Genomic DNA, 19419 nt, shown 5'->3' on the forward strand with positions numbered 1-19419 from the left:
ACAGACCCGTCACCGTCACACACAGCCTCACACCACAGACCCGTCACCATCACACACAGCCTCACACCACAGACCTGTCACCATCACACACAGCCTCACACCACAGACCCGTCACCGTCACACAGAAAGATCTCTCCCCGAGTGACCCGTATGTATAAACCCCTAGCTCCGCCCCCTTTGTCACCCCACGTGAATGGAGGAGCAGAGCCGCCCTCTCACACAGCGACGCTCACACCGCCCTGTATCAAAGCTCCGCCTTCGCCATCACCAAGAATGTCATCGCTGTTTACGGTCCGGTGACCGGATTGGCTGCAGTCGCTGGAGTGGGTGTGGCTTGAGTGGGCTCCTCCTCTCATTCCTCTTTTCTCCAGGCCGGCGGCGGTGACTGGCAGCGGAGAGATGGCGCCGGCGCTGGACAGGCCCGGGTACTGGGGAGCCCCGACCTCCACACTGGAGTGGTGCGAGGAGAACTACGCAGTGTCCTTCTACATCGCCGAGTTCTGTGAGTACCATATGGCGCCTGTCTCTGACACTGCTCACCGAACACCGGCCGTGCCTCCCACTATACATATTTCCTGCTGCCGCCAGTGACACACCTGTGCCTCACACTATGCCCCCTCCTGCCAGTGCCTCCCATTATACACCATGCCTACTGCTTCCAGTGTGCCCTGTGCCTCCCACTATACAGATCTCCTGCTGTCGCCAGTGACACCTGTGCCTCACACTATGCCTCACACTATGCCTCCTCCTGCAAGTGCCTCCCATTATACACCATGTCTATTGCTGCCAGTGTGCCCTATGCCTCCCACTATAAATATCTCCTGCTGCCACCAGTGACACACCTGTGCCTCACACTATGCCTCTTGCTGCCAGTGCCTCCTACTATACACCATGCCTACTGCTTCCATTGTGCCCTGTGCCTCCCACTATACATATCTCCTGCTGTCGCCAGTGACACCTGTGCCTCACACTATGCCTCCTCCTGCCAGTGCCTCCCGCTATACACCATGTCAACTGCTGCCAGTGTGCCCTGTGCCTCCCACTATGTGTAACACCTGCTGCCGCCAGTGACACACCTGTGCCTCACACCATGCCTCCTGCTGCCAGTGCCTCTGGCTATACACCATGCTTCATGCTGCCAGTGTGCCATGTGCCTTCCACCAGTCACTATGCCTCCTGCTGCTAGTGTACCCTTCTTACACTATACATCATGCCTCCTGCTGACAGTGTGCCCTGTGCCTCTATACACCAAACACTATGCTGCTAGTGTGCCTGTCACTAACACCATGCCGTTTGCTGTCAGTGTACCCTGTGCTATACACTTTACAATGCTTCCAGTGTGCCTAGTGCCTGAGACACCATGCCTCCTGCTGCCAGGTGTGCCCAGTGCCTGGCACCATGCATCCTCTTGCTGACAATGTGCCCTGTGCTTCCCACTGTGCCACCTGCTGCCAGTGTGCCCAGTATCTCTAAACCATACACTGACATCTTATGTTTCCAATGTGCCCAATGCCTGACACACACTGCTTCCTACTGCCAGTGCCTGATGCTGACACCATACTCCTCCTCTTCTACTTGAACATTGCATAGTGACCTGTAGTTCAGTGTGGTGTAGCAGGGTGCTTGGGGGTACCCATGGATGTTTAGCAGGGTGTCTTAGTGTTCACTCTATGTGCTGGGTGCTGATCAGTGAGGGGGCATATTTCAATTTTAAAGGGCAAAATTTTATACGTGATTTATTGCTGCAGCTACAATAGCATCACATTGTGTTTTCCAAAATTTAAATATACCCTTCTCACTAATCAGCACCCTGCACCTAGAGTGAACAATAGTGTCTGTGTGCCCACGGGTATCCGAGGTGCAGGACTTGGGCACAAGGCTTCTCCCTCTGTTCTCCTATTGCTGCACCTCTTCTGCATGCCGGTATATGCCCCGACCATTTGGCGCTACCTGTTCTGTCTGGTGGAAGATGACCCGTACTACCCTCCGCTGATACGTGGCCAGAGAGGTCACTTATACCATTTTCAGAAAGGAAAAAGCAAAAATCCTGGCATTTGTGTGCCGGGTTGTTTTGCCAGTCTCTGCCTGTACCCCCCTTCAGACAGAAGAGCAATTACCGGGTCAAACATTTCAACTCGGTAATTTGCTGATTAACACGGTATCTCTTCTGCCTGAAAGGGTCAACCCGGGTCGAAATTGCCAGGTCTCCGACCTTGGTAAATTCCTTGGTCAAAGTCCCGGGATTTTCTACCCGGGTTGACCCCATCGGACAGAAAGAAGACCCGTGTTCATCAGCATATTATCAGGCTGAAATGTCTGACCCGGTAATTTTTGTTTTTCTGTCTGAAAGGGGTATTCGAGGCAAATACTCGACCCTTACAGTGAGCCATATTTACTTCTGTAGCCACAGAAACCGTCATTGACCAGATCTTTCAGCAGGATCTTCCCCAAACTCCTTACTAAAGTGATGGGACCCTGACCTGTCAATGCTGGTGCGACAAGTCATTCCTGCGACACGAGCTGCTATTTTTCGTCCCACTTGGACATGTCTTTACCCAACATTGATATGTGCGGGGCCCCAAACCATTGTTCTGAGCCACTAAGCTGGCATTTGATCAGGACTCCCAATCTCGCCGCCTCTATCCTGTCCTATTGCTTCTTAATACTCCACATGGATAGGATTCCGTTGAAGGGATTCTCTTTATGACTCTCCCGAGCTCAAGTTCTCAGGATAGACTGTGTTCCACCCTTCCTCAGATATATGACTTGAATATATATCCGCTTATTACTGCACTGAGTCATATACAGGCAGTAGCTGGAATATTTATGCTTAATGTGCTCCTGTTTCATGTCTTTTCCACAGATTGCCTTGTTAAGAAAGCGTTGGTTCTCCCACTGAGCAGGCAGTGAGGGACTGGCTGTATTGTCCTCCTGCTCCACAGAAATGCACAGTGTGGATGTTTTCACGTTCCAAGGCCACTAATGTCACAACAGCCCAAATGACTACAGTCTCAGCTTTTTGAGCTGCAGTCATCTATGATCATATGAAGTCCTCGGCTGTAAATGTACGAGGAGATTACACTATCTAACAGTGTTGCAATGGAAAATCTTGTTATTGTCGAACAACGCGTTTTACCATTTTTGAGTCCTATCTGACACATTTTTGAATTGTGGGGTTTAGCAGTCCTTTCAGGTGTAAACTCCGCCTTCAGCGCTGTAAAGGTGATTACATTTTCTTTAGCCGGATGCCCGTGGTTATCTTTGTTTGGGTTGGTGTGTGTATGCGTGCCATCAGGCTAAATGTAAGGTTAGCCCAGGGGCAAGTTGTTGGCATGGCATTACTGCCTCGCAGAAAAGGGACTATGGGTTACTTCCTGACCAGGGAACTAAATTAACCTGAATGTTTGTGTGCTAATGAAATTACATTGTAAGCTCCACTGGGACAGGGACTGACGTAACGGTTTAAGCAATATTCTGTGTGAAACGTAGTGCAGTATGTTGACACCATATAAATTATCACCAATCATTGTTTATATGGCGCCGCCATGGGGTCCGCGCTGCCTTGCACAGTACATAAGCAGAAACATTGCAAAGAAGACTAGATAAAAGTACAAATGTCTTATAGTATGAAACAACTGGTAATAAATAATTATTTATATAGTGCACACACATTCCGCAGCGCAGTACAGAGAATGTCTGACCATTCACATCAGTCCCTGCCCCAGTGGAGTTTACACTCTATATTCCCTACCACATGTACACACACTAGGGTTAACTTTTGTTGGTACCCAATTAACTACCAGTATATTTTTGGAGTGTGGGAGGAAACCGGAACACCTGGAGGAAACCCACGCAAGCACAGGGAGAATGTACAAACTCCACACAGTTAGGGCCATAGTGGGAAACGAACCCATTACCTCAGTGCTGTGAGGCAGTAATGCTAACCATTACACCGTCTGTGCTGCCCCTGAAACATTGCAGCACATGGAGTTATAGTACCCACAGAAGCAGAGCTGGCTGAAGCCAAAGGCTTAGGGCTGCAGTGGCAGTGGGGAGGAGCTGATGGTATAAGCCAGGGAAGGAAAAGCACATAAGGGAGGAGGGCCCTGCTCGTGAGAGAGGTGACACAGAAACAATGGGTTATGATGAGCGTTGGAGGCTTTAATAAAAGAAGTTGGGTTTTGATAGCCCAATTGAAGCCGATAAATAAAGGTTAATAGTTAAGGGCATTGAGGCTGCTCAGTACAAAATAACATGAAAGGATCAGGTGGTTCCCACGTAAGCTTTTTATGTAGCTTGTGTAGTTTACCGCGCTGTTGCCGTTACATGTGGCGTGGAAATCGGTCGCTTGTTTCGCTGTTGTCGTCCCCGCTCCTTTATATCACGTTGCCTATGGTTTCTCCTACCAGGATCTCGTTGTTCTGATTACATCGGCTATATCCTGTTTGTTTGCTGGCTGAACACTCCAGATTATCCTGGCCATTGTTACCATTGCCAGGATGCATTCATTATGTACTTTACCTGGCTGTAACCGCTTGTAAGAGTTGTATATAACCAAAATATCATATCCGTGCAGTGCTCTTATGGAATGGGTATGTAATCCCGGCAGTCGGGATGCTTGCTATCAATATACCGACAGCGGCATCCCCATGCTCAGAATCCCGACAAGGGTCAGGTAATTATACCTACCCCCCCCCCCTTCTCCCCCTAACCCTCTGTTCGTACATCATAACACTAACCCTCCCCATTAGTGACTAATATTAATTCTCCTTTTATTATTAGAGGCCCAGTCGTCTGATTATGGAAAAAGCTGCAAAGTCTGTAGGATCTGGTCCTTTTTATACAGCTCCCAGATACTGTCTCCTCTTGCAGGCTCCCAAAGTGCTGAGTGGTGCACCCGCAAAATACAGCCTGGGGAGAACACTGCATGCCAATAAATACTGTCTTATAGACACCACCTGCAAATCAGAGCGAATCTCAACTGCAGCTCCTGGATTTATTGGCATACCGCAAAGTTTGCATCCCATAGCCGGACACTCTGACATGGGTGGCAGATGTCTTATACCATCATTTTTGATTCTAAAATGTGGATCGGCATTGGCCAGCTCACGCTGGTTGCTCTGTCTCCGGTGGATCGGCATTGGCCAGCTCACGCTGGTTGCTCTGTCTCCGGTGGATCGGCATTGGCCAGCTCACGCTGGTTGCTCTGTCTCCGGTGGATCGGCATTGGCCAGCTCACGCTGGTTGCTCTGTCTCCGGTGGATCGGCATTGGCCAGCTCACGCTGGTTGCTCTGTCTCCGGTGGATCGGCATTGGCCAGCTCACGCTGGTTGCTCTGTCTCCGGTGGATCGGCATTGGCCAGCTCACGCTGGTTGCTCTGTCTCGGGTGGACTTTTCCCTCTAACCAGGGGATGCTTTAGTGGTTTTATCATGGTTGTCAAGTGGAATTTCGATCCCCCAGCGCAATGTAAAGCACATAAGTGTCTGAGAATAGTTAGGCCCAGGTACAAATAAAACCCTACATTGCTGTGGGCACAATTGGCAGGACGGTGATGAATGGCACATATATTTCCTGGTAGGCATGGGCACTCAGACCTTGTTCCGCCTTTCCCCCATGGGTGTTAGATCCAAATATAACAGGATCGGATTTCCTGGTCTCGGCCCTATTCCCGGAAGAAAGCAAGATTCAAAGCGACAATTCGGTTTAAGGTGAAACCAGGTTGGTTTTGCATCAAAACTGATCTGTGCTTTACATCTAGCGGCCATCAAATCGGAGCCGATCGCATTTGGGCCTTGGTGGATTAATAATGTGCTGTATAGGCCAGTGGAATGGACTGAGATTTAGCCCAGTAAGTTTCTAATTGGTATTTAATGCCATGGTTGTAGCATGCTAGATTTATTTAGAAATAATAAAATAAACTAATATTTTACTTTATGTTGTTGTTGTTGTTCTGAGTTCGGCAAGTTGGATCATTTATTATATAACCAAGACTTATTTAAAGGCCCACCTTGCCTGTAAGATGTTTCCTGTTTGTTTAGAAGTAATGTTTGAGTTCCAGCCACACAGGAATGCCACCTGCCCTTCTGCACTACATAGACCCCTGATCCCATACTAAATAACATTATTATTATTATGACCTTTCTGTAGATTCTGCTGCTCCAGCAGGAATGGGTATGTAATGCCGGCTGTCTTGATTCCTTCGGTCAAAAAACTGAAAGCAGCGTCCCGATGGTTGGTATACTACCCCTCCCCGTTAGTGCCTAACCGCCCCCCCCCCCCCCCCCAGCTACACTGCTTAAACCTAACAACCCCCCCCCCCTGCGTGATGGACTCTCAGCTACGGGTTTCAGACCGGCGGCATTCCGTCTGCCGGTCTGATAACTACCCTCCAGCAATGGTGCGGCATGGAGAGAATATTTGTTGAGCTCTGTTTCCAGCACAGAGGTGCTGTCAGTAATGAGGGAGCCAGATATCGGAGAGTAGTTGCAGTGGAGTCTGAATGCACAGAACAGCTTGGGGATAACCCATTAGCTACATAGTCTCTCCGTATGCAGCTACCCAACAACCTTTGCCCTTCCCCATCGCCCCATTTGCATAAGTGTCCTAGTAGCTACCTGGACAGGTAACATTTATGGTACGATAAAAGTTGGCACTGACGACTAAACACTGGTGCGTGCAGTAATTAAAGGAGCAGTTCAGCAAAAAAATAAAGAATTAATAACCTGATGGGAATAATTCATCCCAAGGGGTAAATTTACTAAGTCGATTCTTTTTCTTTTTTTTTTTTTTTTTTAAATCAATCTAAATCTGTCAACATCGATTGTTGACTTTCTGGGGCAAAATCTCACATTTACTAACTGTGTGATTTTAGCCCCAGAAACTGAACATCAAAGTTGATAGATTAAAATCGGCTTTCAGAAAATATACCCCCATGTGTCAGAGCCGTGGTGCTCTCATTTCCAGGACCGCTGATGCTCACAGCGGTCAGACAAACTGGGGAATGTTATCAACAACAGCCGTCGGGTGCTTCAGAATAATAGGGGTCTTGGGCATCTGACCATTGTTGATCTACATGTTGAGGGTGGTGGGTCTGCACATGGGGATGCAGTTATTATGCTGGCAGACGGGATGCCGGCAGTTGAAATATCGACGCTGCAATACCGGCACGTGGCATACTGCAGACGGCGATATCCCAATGGACATCAGGATACCGGTGTCAGCATCCCGACTGCAGAATCCCGAACGTCCAGACAGCGGGTAAGTATGCGCTGCTAGCTAGGGATGGGGGTGATTAGGATTAGGCACACCGCCGGGAATGTTAGCGGGAGGGGAGGTTAGGCACCTCCCCGGGAGACTTAGGTTTAGGGTGCCGGGAGGGGGGATTGTGGATTAATCTCAAATAACTAATAATAGTTTTTGGCATAGGTGGTAATTGCCGTCACTCCTGAATGAGTAACTGATGGTGTGCATGAATAAATTGTGCTGGTGTTTAGCAGTCAGGCTCCTTGTGCCCCAGCCACCTTGTAGTTGCATTCGCTATGGCGTGCCATCCACGTAGGGAAATCAGGCTTGGTTTAGGGATCATTGATCCATATGGAGGCTTCAGGGAAAGCGCGATGTTAACGCCTGTGCCAGTACCATAAACTCTGCAGACTTCAATGCAAAATATACTCAAGATCTACCCTACTCCCCATAATATTGTCAGAAGCTTTGCATCTCATTTGTTATGGAGCCATTTTCTGTACTGACCATAGCTGGGACATCTTCTTGTCCAAAAACGCTCTTTAAAAAGTTTAAAGAAAAAAAATCCGCTTGTGTAAGCGTCGTGAGCATGCATTTTACCCTGGCGTTTGAAGCTGCTTCTATCTTTACTGTTGTGTCTAAAGATATTGGATCACTTCCATTGTCTACATTACAGCTAAAATGATCTATTCTCATAATACATCCTCATGGCTCACAGAGAATTGTTTTCGTTTCTTTTCCTCCGCTCAAGCTAAAGGCAAATCTGGATGAATAGGGGCAAAGCTGAGATCCTCCTGTGTGTTTGGAGTGTTATTATCCTTTACGCTTATTACATATCAGTACTGCATGCTTTTTCCCAGTTACGGAAACTATATCTGATGGATTGTGAGCGATTGCCCCTGATGGCGGCGTGGAGGCAGGTGACTGAACCCATGTGTTGTAACGCCATATTTAACCAGATTAATGTGCGTTGGTTTTTGCCATAGTACACACGGGCATATGGAAGTATGTAGGAGAAGCCGTGTAGATTTGCAGCAATTTTTCAGAGCACATTGAAAGCTTCCCCGCTGCATAGCTGTGTGTGTGTGTGTGTATTCTCTCTTCTGCGCCATTTCCATTTTCCATCCCAGATGCAGTTATCAGTTCCCGTTCTGTTTGTGTGGGGAGGGGAGGCAGAGCATCACCTATTATACTCCTGAGATTTGATGTAAAAATGATTCTAACTTATAAACATCTTCTTCTTTGTTTATTGTAATCATTTTTATAATCGTCAGTCACCAGCTTTGTGGAGCTCCCTGGGACTGCAGGGAAATGAGATGAGGCAGCAACAGCTCAGCCTCACTTCTGTGTAGTCAGGCACTGCTTGCACAGCTGGGGGCGGGGTGACACCATGGGCCGTAAGCTGCACAGAAAGGTGGCTAATAGAGGCATGCCTCTGAGTATGGGGGGGGGCGTGCCTTGAGCACTGATGGACACCTTGGATGTGTCATGTGACCAGGAAGTGCACTGCAGTGTTTAGAGATCAGAGCTCAGTCAGCAGCAGCAAGAGAACACACAGTGATGCAGGTAGGAGGATCAATGGGCACTGAAGCTAAGTGTAGTGAGGGGAGAGTTACAGTGAGTAGGGGCTGAGACAGGCTTCCAGCACTTCAGAACCATCTCCATGTGTGCCTCCCCAGCCATTGACCTCACCACACGTCACTGATGGGGGACTGTACAAAGTAACGCTCCTATATTTCTGTTACTTGAATACGGTTGTCATTGTCTGTCTTATTCTGCAGTATCATGTGTCTTGTCCTATACCTTAATATGACCTGATGCTGTATTTCATATTAATACCCGTGTTTATACATGGGAACTTTAATGTTTTGTTGTTGTGTAGCTCTCACAGAAGTGTCTATAAATCTAAACTCTGGGGAGACTCCGGATTTCCTTGTGAACAGTAAGTGTTGGCATAGGACAGGGGGACGTCTGCAGGTGTGATTGGGAAATCTGAGCCAGCATAGATGGCATTGGCAGATAAGTGCTGCAGGGGGTCACTGTTATAGATCTCCTCCTTCCAGCACAAGTGTTGGAGGAGCAGTTAGTTGTGGTCACTTATTAACTCTGATGGTCTGGGTGGAAGCCGGTGTGTCACGCCAGCTGCATTGTGTGATTAGATACACATCACTAGCCTTATTACTGTCCTTATGTGCTGACATTGCAGCCAGTATGGAGTGGTTGGCCTGACAGAGACTGAAGCCCGGTAATGGGCAGTTGCAGATTAGATGAGTCGGCAATGTAAGTACTCCTAGCACAGCAAACGGGGCTTGTTCTCCGCTCAGTGATGTCTTGTTCATCGTTTAGGGCAGTAAAATGTTTTGCTGTTTTTGTTTTTTTTTCTGATTCTCTTGGTCTTTGCAATCTCCATGTTTCCCCTTGTCCTAAATTAGGGCGGTATTCAATTTTTACTTACTCGTCGGGGACTTGGGATGTGGTGCAAGTGTTCACTTCTAAAATGTATTTCCTTCTGCATAATGCGTGTGGTGTTCCTGCGAACGATACGGCTCAATTGGGCGTCCCGCTTCCATCTGCGCGCTACGGTCGAGCTAGTTACCTGGCTCGCATCCCTGCGACGCTGTCACAAGACACAAGTTGCGTATGATCGCATGGTTACCGCCCAGATTCGCCCATTTCACCGCACGTGTGGTCCGTCGACTGTTGGATCAATCCGTATGCACTAAGGATCTCAGTCTGTGTGCAGATACCTGATCCGCCGCACGCGCACAAGCCAGTTTCATTCCTTGCCGCATTTGCAAAATCCGTGCGTATTGCGACTTGGGTGGGTCTCAGAATCCGCTTCTTAGCGTGCAAGTGGTTAGGAAATTAGATTGTAATCTCCCCCTAGAGACTGATTTGAATAAATAAGTCATGTGTACATTGCTGTGCAGTATGTTGCCGCTGGATAATATAGAAGTAGTTATTCTCAATGTTTTCAGTTTCTCTGGATCTACACGAGGGTACCTGACATCGCTTACAACAGTGGTCAGGGAACAGGGGTAAAAATGAAATTCCCGGGGGTAATGGACGGACAGCCGGGCATGCATATAGGTATAATACAGAATGATTCATATGCATGCCCGGCTGTGCCGCAGGGAGGCTCTAAGCCAGACGCGTGCTGAGATGTTATAACCAGCGGGCGCCCAGCTCCTTCCCTGCAGCGCCACGTTAGCCAGAGGCTGGAGTTCTCTTCTGAACTCCAGCTTCCGGCTCTCCCCAAGCGCACTATGGGAGAGACGTCATGACATCTCTCCCATAGTTCCGAGGAGCAGCCGGGCGGACAGGACGGTGGCGGATGCAGCAGCGGGGATTAAGGTAAGTGTTTGTTTTTGTTTTTTTACAAGCGGCACTACTGCAGGGACACTATATGGGGGCACTACTGCAGGGACACTATATGGGGGCACTACTGCAGGGACATTATATGGGGGCACTACTGCAGGGACATAAATATGGGGGCACTACTGCAGGGACATAACTATGGGGGCACTACTATATGATATCCTTCCTTTCATATCAAGGGGGTAACGTCGGCGTATCTAAATATATTTTGGAGTAAAAGGTAAAAAAGTTCCCTGGCTTATAATATGACCCAGCCTGCAGCTGGGTAGTAATTATAATCTACGGCTGCATTGTTATAAATGCTTTGAATGTCTTTGTAACCTTAAAGGATTAAATCTGCCTTTGTGGATTTTTTTTTTTTTTTTTTTTATAGAAAAGGGCTTATTCTGCAAAGAATCACAAAAGATGCGCGTCTTCTGCTGGAAAAATATCTCGGCAGTAAGCTTGAAGCAATAGCCGCTAACTAAACATCTGAGCCTCACCAGGGGGAAAATGACTTAATGCGACCAAACATTAATTGTACTTGTAAAAACTGGGTTAATTGCAGGTGACCTAAGCCGGTGAACCCGTCCCGTGTCACTGACTTTTATTTATTTGCTTTCCCTTTGTGTGGTGTACAATACCGGGCGAGGATGGGAACGGCTGGCGCTACAGTGAGTAGGATGGTTCTGTGGTTGTACCGCATTGGATGTTGCAGTTTAAGTTTCCAGGAATGTTTGATGATCCGGAATAATGTGCTCGGTCTATTGTGCGGCTCTGGTGAGCCTCGGGCTGTTTACCTAGGACAGGTATACTTCAGGTGTCACTTGACTCCATGGCGGAAGCCACATTTTAAAGCGAATTGTCGCCGTATAGTATAGACTTTCTGCCTTCAGCTAATTACATACACATCATGCTAGTGAGTCCTTTCTAAAATAGTGATTTATGTTTTTGTTTTTTTGTTTTTAAAGCTTTTTTAATTCGTTGATATTCTTCTCCTTCACTCAGCCCCTTTTTTTAAGCCAATGGCATTCCAGGCAAATGAGGAAGGAGACAGACTCATCAGGTGTCCTAGCGGTAGAAAAAGAAAGATGGCCTCTGCCGTGTGCTTAGGAGTTTTATATAGGGGTCACTAGTGCACTTGAAGTTCTGATTTGCAACGGCACGATGCACGGGGCATTTGCTGCTGGGTGTTTTTTGTTTTTTTGCTTTGCAGACTGGTATGTTTAAGGGCCTTTGGGGTCAGAACACCAGTCGGATCTATCATTTAGAACTGGTTACACATGGACAAGCAGGAAACGTAGTGGGTGGGCGGGCGGTCTGTAGCCAATCAGTGCTCCGAATACTAAATACGAATACTGTTGACCATTCCTGTCTGCCCATCTATGTCGTAGGGCTGGGCAATAAGCGTCTCTCCAGCTGCTGTTGAACTACAAATCCCAGCCGGCCTTGCAACTATTTTAGCATGACAAAATAGCAAAAAACTGTGGCAGGGCATGCTGGTATGTGTAGTTCTACAACAGCCTGTGGGACCGCTTAATGCCCAGCCCTATGGGCTTGTGCAAGGGTGGGGGTTGGAGGGTGTTATGCCAACATGCATCTCCGTTTGTATTTAAAAGGCAGAATTCAGAGATCTTTCCAACATTCCCATAGTTTTCTCTTAATGACCTCTTCGCCATAGCAATACTAAGGCGGCAAAGCATGAAGGCAACTTATTAAGCAACAAGAAGCTGGTCTTCTCTTCCTTTGCCACATAACGACATCTGAGGTTAATTGCAGATATGCTGATATATAAACATATAATACGGACGCTCCTGGTGTGTGTGTGTGTGTGTGTGTGTGTGTGTGTGTGTGTGTGTGTGTGTGTCGTTCCCGCTAGGCTGTTTTAGCAGGGTGCGGCACCCTGCCCTCCTTCTGGAGGGCAAAAAGCACCCTGCCCTCCAGAAGGAGGGCAAAAAGCACCCTGCCCTCACAGGCTGCGGGTGCAGTCTTCACCCACGGGACGCAGTGTCCCGCGGGTGGAGAAATGTGCGGTGACCCGGTCACTGCCAGAAAATAGACGCCGGGCGCATGCGCCCGGCATCTGTTCTCCCTGTCTGAAGCACTTGGGGGCTGCCCGGCATGTCCGTAAGTGCCGGGCATGCCCCCAAGTATGATGAAAATGGGGACGCGTCTTATAGACACGCCCCTTTTATGGCCACGCCCCCTTTTCGCCCGCGCGCACAAAGTTGCCCCCTCTAGCTACAGCACCCTGCCTGCCCCCGGAGCTAGAGTGAACACTGTGTGTGTGTGTGGTCTCGCATGCGCTGTCATCTCAAATAATCCTCTTGCTTTTTGTTTTTTTTTGTTTTTTTTCTTTTAAATCTCGTATTAGCAACAGGCTGCTCACTAATGATTGTGTCGTGTTGGTGCTATGCTGGTGCTGTGATACAGACAGGGCAGAGATGGGTGTGTTATCATACCTGGGAGATGTATTCTAGTCTATTAGGGGTATTCAATATGGGAGCGAAAACATTGTTTTTGCGTTAATATCGCACTTATGACGTCATTCTCGCAGGTTTTACTTTTACACCGTATTCAATTTCAAAGACTTATCGCAGGTTCGAAAAGTCTTTGATAAAAAACGGTGATAACTTTTCACCGTTGAATAGGTGTCGAAAAAAAGTGCAGAATTGGGGTTTAGGGGTGCAGGCTTAAAAAAAATAGCCTGCACCCCTGGGAATGACATTTAAAAAAACTCAAAAAAAAGTTAAAAAAAAATAATAGGGACACCCCAAAAAATGTATTAAAAAATTGGGGTGAAAAAATTGTTTAACAATAGGGAAATAGGTTCAGGGCTATTCTGCAAGTATGCGGCAGGTGTTTTCTAGAATAGATTTATAGCGGCAGGTGCACAATTGCAGAATTTTTAAAAACTTACTTTAGGGACATCAAAATATGCTAGTACCCATTTTCATGTACCCCAAATTTGATGGGACCACTTAAAAAAAACGAAAAAAAAACCCTAAGTGCTCTTCTGCATCACTTCTTCAATGTCGGGGGGGAAAAAACACCTGCTGCGGCTATTTAAATCCCCGACTTTCAATTACAGGCTAAAATGGGGGTACCCGTAGTGATCCCCCATGTTTTTACAACTTTAGGGGGGGTCCTACAATTTTTTTAAGGAAAAATTCGTAACTTTACGCAAATCCAACTTCGGAGTCTCCCGTTTTCGTTAATTTCATATTGAATACGGGGATAAGCGCGCGCCCGATACTTTAACGCAGGTAAAACTCTGATATGAAACGTAAACTTCGACAGCAAAGTTTACGCTTCATATTGAATACCCCTCTATGAGTGCTTAGCTCCTGCTTATAGCGGTATCGGTCACAGGGAAATATAACGTCCAGTGTCTCTCTCATTCTGAGGCCACGCCTCTTCCTGTGCCACAGTGATGTGACCTTATATGGCAACATGACCAGGAATGGCAGTAGAGGGGATCTACCCTACGATATACTAACTAGATCATCCAAGGTAACTTGGATCTAATTGCAGCAACTCTTATTAGAGCCAGATAACCCCAGACCAAATAAAAGACCTAACGAAAAAAAAATATATATATAATAAACATATAGAAGTAATAAAAGCCATCAGTGTGATCAGAGGCCGGTGAAACGCGTCCTGACCTGTTCTTGCTACGCAGGCCCTATATCTATGTTTTCATAGAACAATCTCTATTTTTAATGCGCGTTTAAACCTCGCAAAGCGACTGCTAGTTGGTAGCCACGCGGCTTAAGCTATTTTTTCTTTTTCCGGGTAGTCCCTGTCATACTGCGTTTCATTCTTTCATTGCGTTCATTTAACTTGACAAAAAAGTAGTTTTTAATAGTGTCAGCGTGGACGTAAGGCTTATTATTTAATTTTTTTTTTTTTTCTTTAAAAACTATTTGAATGATATAAAGTTCATCCATTGGCGTGTGAACGGCTGGTATCGCAGCCATGAGCAGAGATTGTCACACTTCCAGCAGCCATGGCCATAAAGTACAGGACGTTGTAGAGCCCGGCAGCTGGGTACATCTTCTCTGCCGCAGCCTGGCAGTGTCTGACACATGGCGTTTTGATGAATGACATCACATGTCTCAGACTGCTGTATTCTCAGCCCAGCGATTGCACTTTACGCAGCTCTGCGCACTATGCATGGATAAATGGAATATTACCTCAATCAAATTCCCCATTTATCTAGGAGAAGAAGGTACAATAATATTACAAGGTAGATCCACATTACATGAGTCAAGTAAGGATACATTTATATACAAACTAATCCAGCAGGAGTACAGTAATACCTGCAGTATAACAAACGTTTATTTCAGATAAGTCGGTCAATAGGATACTGTATATGTAACGAGAGAGAGCTAATGGATAGCTGTTATCGCAGAGAAAATGGGATTATCCCCGTTTTTTCCGCCATTATTATTATTTTTATAATTTTTCATTTTTTTTTTCACCTTTATTCTATTATTTTAGTCTAAGTAATAATAGGATAATTCTCCCAAAAAACACATAGGTCCGCGAGCTTATTGCAGATCCTATGTGTTTTCGCCTTTTAGGTGGTGAAAATAACGGCACTTATCGTGGATTATTTTTCCGGACACACCAGGTCCCGAAAAATATCCATAAGTGCCGGAGTCGGGCGGAACTTCGCGGCTAATAGGATATTCCCCGATCAATTAGAAGCGCTACTTTAGCGCTCGATGCTTGGCTAGTTCGCATGGCTATTCCTTTTGTGGCGTCTCTAACTATGTACGTATCCTAGAGAGCTGGGCGGCAGTGTGTGTGTTGGTGTCATTTTGTACCGGATAAACAACGTCTAGACCAGGGATTGACACTTTTTTTTTTTTTTTTCTTTTTTTTTTTTTTTTTAAATCCAGGAGTCAGGATGAAAGTGTAGGAGCCAGACCGGCATCCCCCGAAAAAAATTACAGGAGTGAGTGAGGAGCACAGCTCTGTGTGTTATACACACTATACTAGTCCACAATATGGTCACAGGTGAATGGATACAGTATATGGAGGCCCCCGCACAGCTCCCCTGCTCCTCCCCCCCACCCTCCAGTAATAAAGGACCACATTTCACAGAAAGTACAGCAAAACCCCCCGTGGTCACACCATAGACCCTACTACCGGAGAGCTCTGCGCAGCCGGAGATAGGAGACAGTAGACAGCCGGGACGTACAGGAGGATCAGCGTAGACTGGGACAGACAGCAGGGATCAGAGCAGGCTAGGATGGAGAGGAGTCGTCAGCGCAGGCCGGGACGGACAGAGGCACAGCAGTCACCACAGGCGACACTCAGCACATGCACTCCTGTGCATCATATGAACACCGCAATACTATAGGAACAAGTCTCCGCCGGACATGAGGATCTGCTTCCTCCCTCACTGCCAAATTTGGTAGCCAGGCAGCAAAATTTGGTAGCCAGGCAGCAAAATCTGGTAACCATGGTGACCTGGCCCTCGGGATTTGTCGAGCTCTGGTCTAGACAGTACAGTTAAGTCGAGTACACACTGGTGCGATGTCGGGTCGATATGTCGTTTCGTAACGACATTTCTACTTCAGGGTCCATAGGGTATCCACAGGATACCTTGGGGTATAGGTGTGACGTCAGTCGCAGGGCACCAAAGAGTTAAGCTTTCAGCCTCCCAGGATGCACTAGGTCCCCCTCCTATACCCCGCCCCCAGGCCAAGGCACCTCAGTTTAGTTTGGTGCCCGGCCGGAGTCGGGTGCACCTGTTGGAGTGGGGGCTAGAAGAGCCCCTGAAGCTTATTCTTCATGCAGCTGTGGCTGCACAACTGGATGAACAGCATGGACAGTCAGTCCTGACGTCCATGCTGTCTTCCCTACACCCCGCCGGTACCAGAACGCCGGTACTGATCCGGGGATGCTGGTGGGCGTCTGGGGTCACAGCTAGCGGTGACCCCAGATGCTCCGGACCATGGCCGGATTCAAGGGGGACAGAGGTAAGCAGCGGGGTCCCGCGGTGGGTCCCCGCTGATCACATGGTCCTAAGTCCCCAGGCAGGGGGCTCCCTGGGGACTGGCTGCAGCGTGGAGCCAGGCGACCAACCTGCGCTTCCACTACCCCCTGGGACAGCGGACCGCAGCAGAGCGGTAGCGCTGCGGCGTCCCAGGGGTTAAATGCATGCCAGGGGAGCGCGCCTTCCCTGTCTCACAGCCGGCGCCTCCCCCGCTGCACACAGCCCTCTCTGCACTGTGCTGACTGGTCCTGTGTCAGCGCTCCTCCCCCAGGCCAGCTTCTCTCTGCTCCTCGGCGGCCATCTTCTCTGCAACGCATGGTGAACGCTGCTGGAAGTCTGGAAGGAAGCATCGTGGTCTGGGTCCCCCCGCATACCTCTCCTCCGCTGTGGCTCAGGTCTGTGTATGCAGCGCTGTGTCCTACCAGGCCCTGTGTCTGTGTAGTTGAGTGATCAGCGCTGTTAGTGCAGGAATTGTTATTTCTCTGCATTGTATGTGACTGTGCTAGCGCTGCCTGTAACTATTCTTCACTAAACTGTCAGCTTTATTACTGTCCCTGTTCTTTCTGCTAAAGCCCTTGCGGTGCGGTGCTGCAGGGTGGTCTCTCGCCTATTTAATACTTAATTGGTGAGAGAGGTCACATACGTGGTGCCATCATGTCTGAAAGTGATTTTCCCCTCCGGCTACAGTGTACCACGTGCAAAGTACCGTTAGCGGAGGGGGAGGGTAGCGCGGAGGGCCTTTGCCGGCAGTGTTGTCCATGGCGCGGCCTATTACGGTTACAGCACCGGTACAGGAGCCGCCCTGGGCTTGTTTCGCTCAGGCGTTAACAGCTTTAGTGGGCCAGTTAGCTCCGCAGCCCGCGTTTACTCCGATGGGTTTGTCCCAGCAGTCTGTGGTGTCGTCACCCATGCAGGGGTTCCCACGACAATTGGTGGTACCCCACAGTCTCCCTATTTCCCCGCTCCCGGGTTCTCAGGAGCCAGCGTGGGTTAACTCCCTGACGAGTTCTTTACAGCACTTGTCGGATGTATTGCAAGGGGAGTCTGTGATGCGGCCTCATAAAAGGCCGGTGGCGTCTCTGTCCGCTCCTTATGAGGATGACGAAGGGACGTCTGATGATGGGGAGATTCTGGATCCTTACGATCAGGAACCTTTCCATACTAAGGACGCTGATGCTAAGTCCAAAGTATATATTCCTGGACTTATTCGGGCGGTCCACACAACCTTGGTGATTGAGGACGAAGTTCCCCCAGCGGCTAAATCTAAGTATGCCTTTTTCAAAGATGTGAAGGGCGATGCCACAGTCTTTCCTCTTTCGGGTCAGTTGGTGGACCATTTAGAGGAGGCGTGGAAACAACCTGGCAAAAGATACCAGCCGCAGAGACGCCTGGCGGTGGCTTATCCGTTCGCGGATAATTATTTTGCTAAGTGTGAATCCCCTCCACAGGTGGATTCTCACGTGACCCGTCTTGTCCGTAGTGCCACATTGCCGATGCCATCCATGTCCTCCCTTAAGGATGCTACGGACCGCAAGGTAGAAATCTGCCTGAAGTCCGCTTATTCCCTTGCAGGGGGGGCAGCACGGCCGGCTATGGCCATTTGCTGGGTTGCCAGAGCGATGGAGCGCTGGGCGGATTCATTAGAGGCTTCTTTTGAATCCGACTGTCCGGCCGAACAAGCAGAGTTGATTGGCAATCTCCGTGATTCGGCCACCTACATCAACGAGGCGGCTCTAGACATTAGTACTCTGGTGTCTAGAATTTCTTCAGCAGCGGTAGCTGCTCGTCGCACCTTGTGGCTGCGATCCTGGAAGGCGGACGCAGATCCAAGAAAGGTCTGGAAGCGTTGCCGTTTACCGGAGAAGTTCTCTTCGGTCCGGATCTGGATAAGATTGTGGCCACGCTGGCGGCAGCCAAATCTGCTTGTCTCCCGTCGGCCGCTGCTCCTTCTGGTTCTGGACCATCGTCCTTTCGGTCATCTAGGGCCCAGGGCAGGCCCAAACCACAGTCGTTTCCTCGACAGGCTGGCCCTAAGAAATCGGGCAAGCCCCGGAAACAGGCATGGAGTACCAGACGTCCGGCCCCCAAGCCAGATGACAAGCCTGCGGCCTGACGGTCCGGGTCTCCCCTTGGGGGATCCCAGGGTGGGAGGCCGCCTGCTGCAGTTCTCCCGGTGTTGGTCGTTCACTACGACAGACACTTGGGTTCTGGAGGTGGTCTCTCACGGGTACGCCCTCTCCTTCCGGCACAGACCCCCGGCTCGATTCTTCACCACGGGTCTACCATCAGACCGGAACAAGGCTACGGAGCTGCGGAAGGTATTGCACACTATGCTCCAGGCTGGAGTTATAGTGCCTGTTCCATTCTCCCAGAGGGGCCAGGGTTTCTATTCAAATCTATTTTTGGTACAGAAACCCAATGGGTCATATCGTCCGATTCTCAACCTCAAAGCACTCAACAAGTCTTTGCGGGTCCCGAAGTTTCGGATGGAGACCCTACGGTCCATCATTCTGGCGCTGGAACCTGGGGACTACATGGTGTCATTGGACATACAGGACGCTATGGCGGTCATGGCGGCTTCTCTGCGGCTGCAAGGAGTCCGCATGTTGCCGTACTTGGACGACCTGTTATTGGTGGCAGGATCTCCAGAGCTCCTGTTACACCACTTGGACCTGACCATTGCACTGCTGCAACGGCACGGCTGGCTAATTAACTGGCAGAAGTCCACTCTAATCCCGTCTCGGAGGATTCTGCATCTTGGAGCCTTATTGGACTCGGGACAGCAAAGGATCTTCGTGACGGAGGACA

The 19419-nt window shown here is 48.8% G+C and overlaps 1 protein-coding gene across 1 annotated transcript in view; it reads left to right on the forward strand.

Annotated features, from left to right (window-relative positions):
- Positions 1 to 331: 331 nt before the first annotated feature.
- ACER3 (alkaline ceramidase 3) overlaps positions 332 to 19419 on the forward strand; it is a 54708-nt gene continuing 35620 nt past the window's right edge. Inside the window, exon 1 of the mRNA XM_088473791.1 lies at positions 332 to 502. Coding sequence (XP_088329917.1) covers positions 400 to 502 — 103 coding nt within the window. The 5' untranslated portion in view covers positions 332 to 399. The remainder of the gene's footprint in view (positions 503 to 19419) is intronic.

This window comes from Taudactylus pleione, unplaced genomic scaffold (assembly GCF_031769625.1).
Source record: "Taudactylus pleione unplaced genomic scaffold, aTauple2 ptg000140l, whole genome shotgun sequence".
NCBI classification, from domain to species: domain Eukaryota; kingdom Metazoa; phylum Chordata; class Amphibia; order Anura; family Myobatrachidae; genus Taudactylus; species Taudactylus pleione.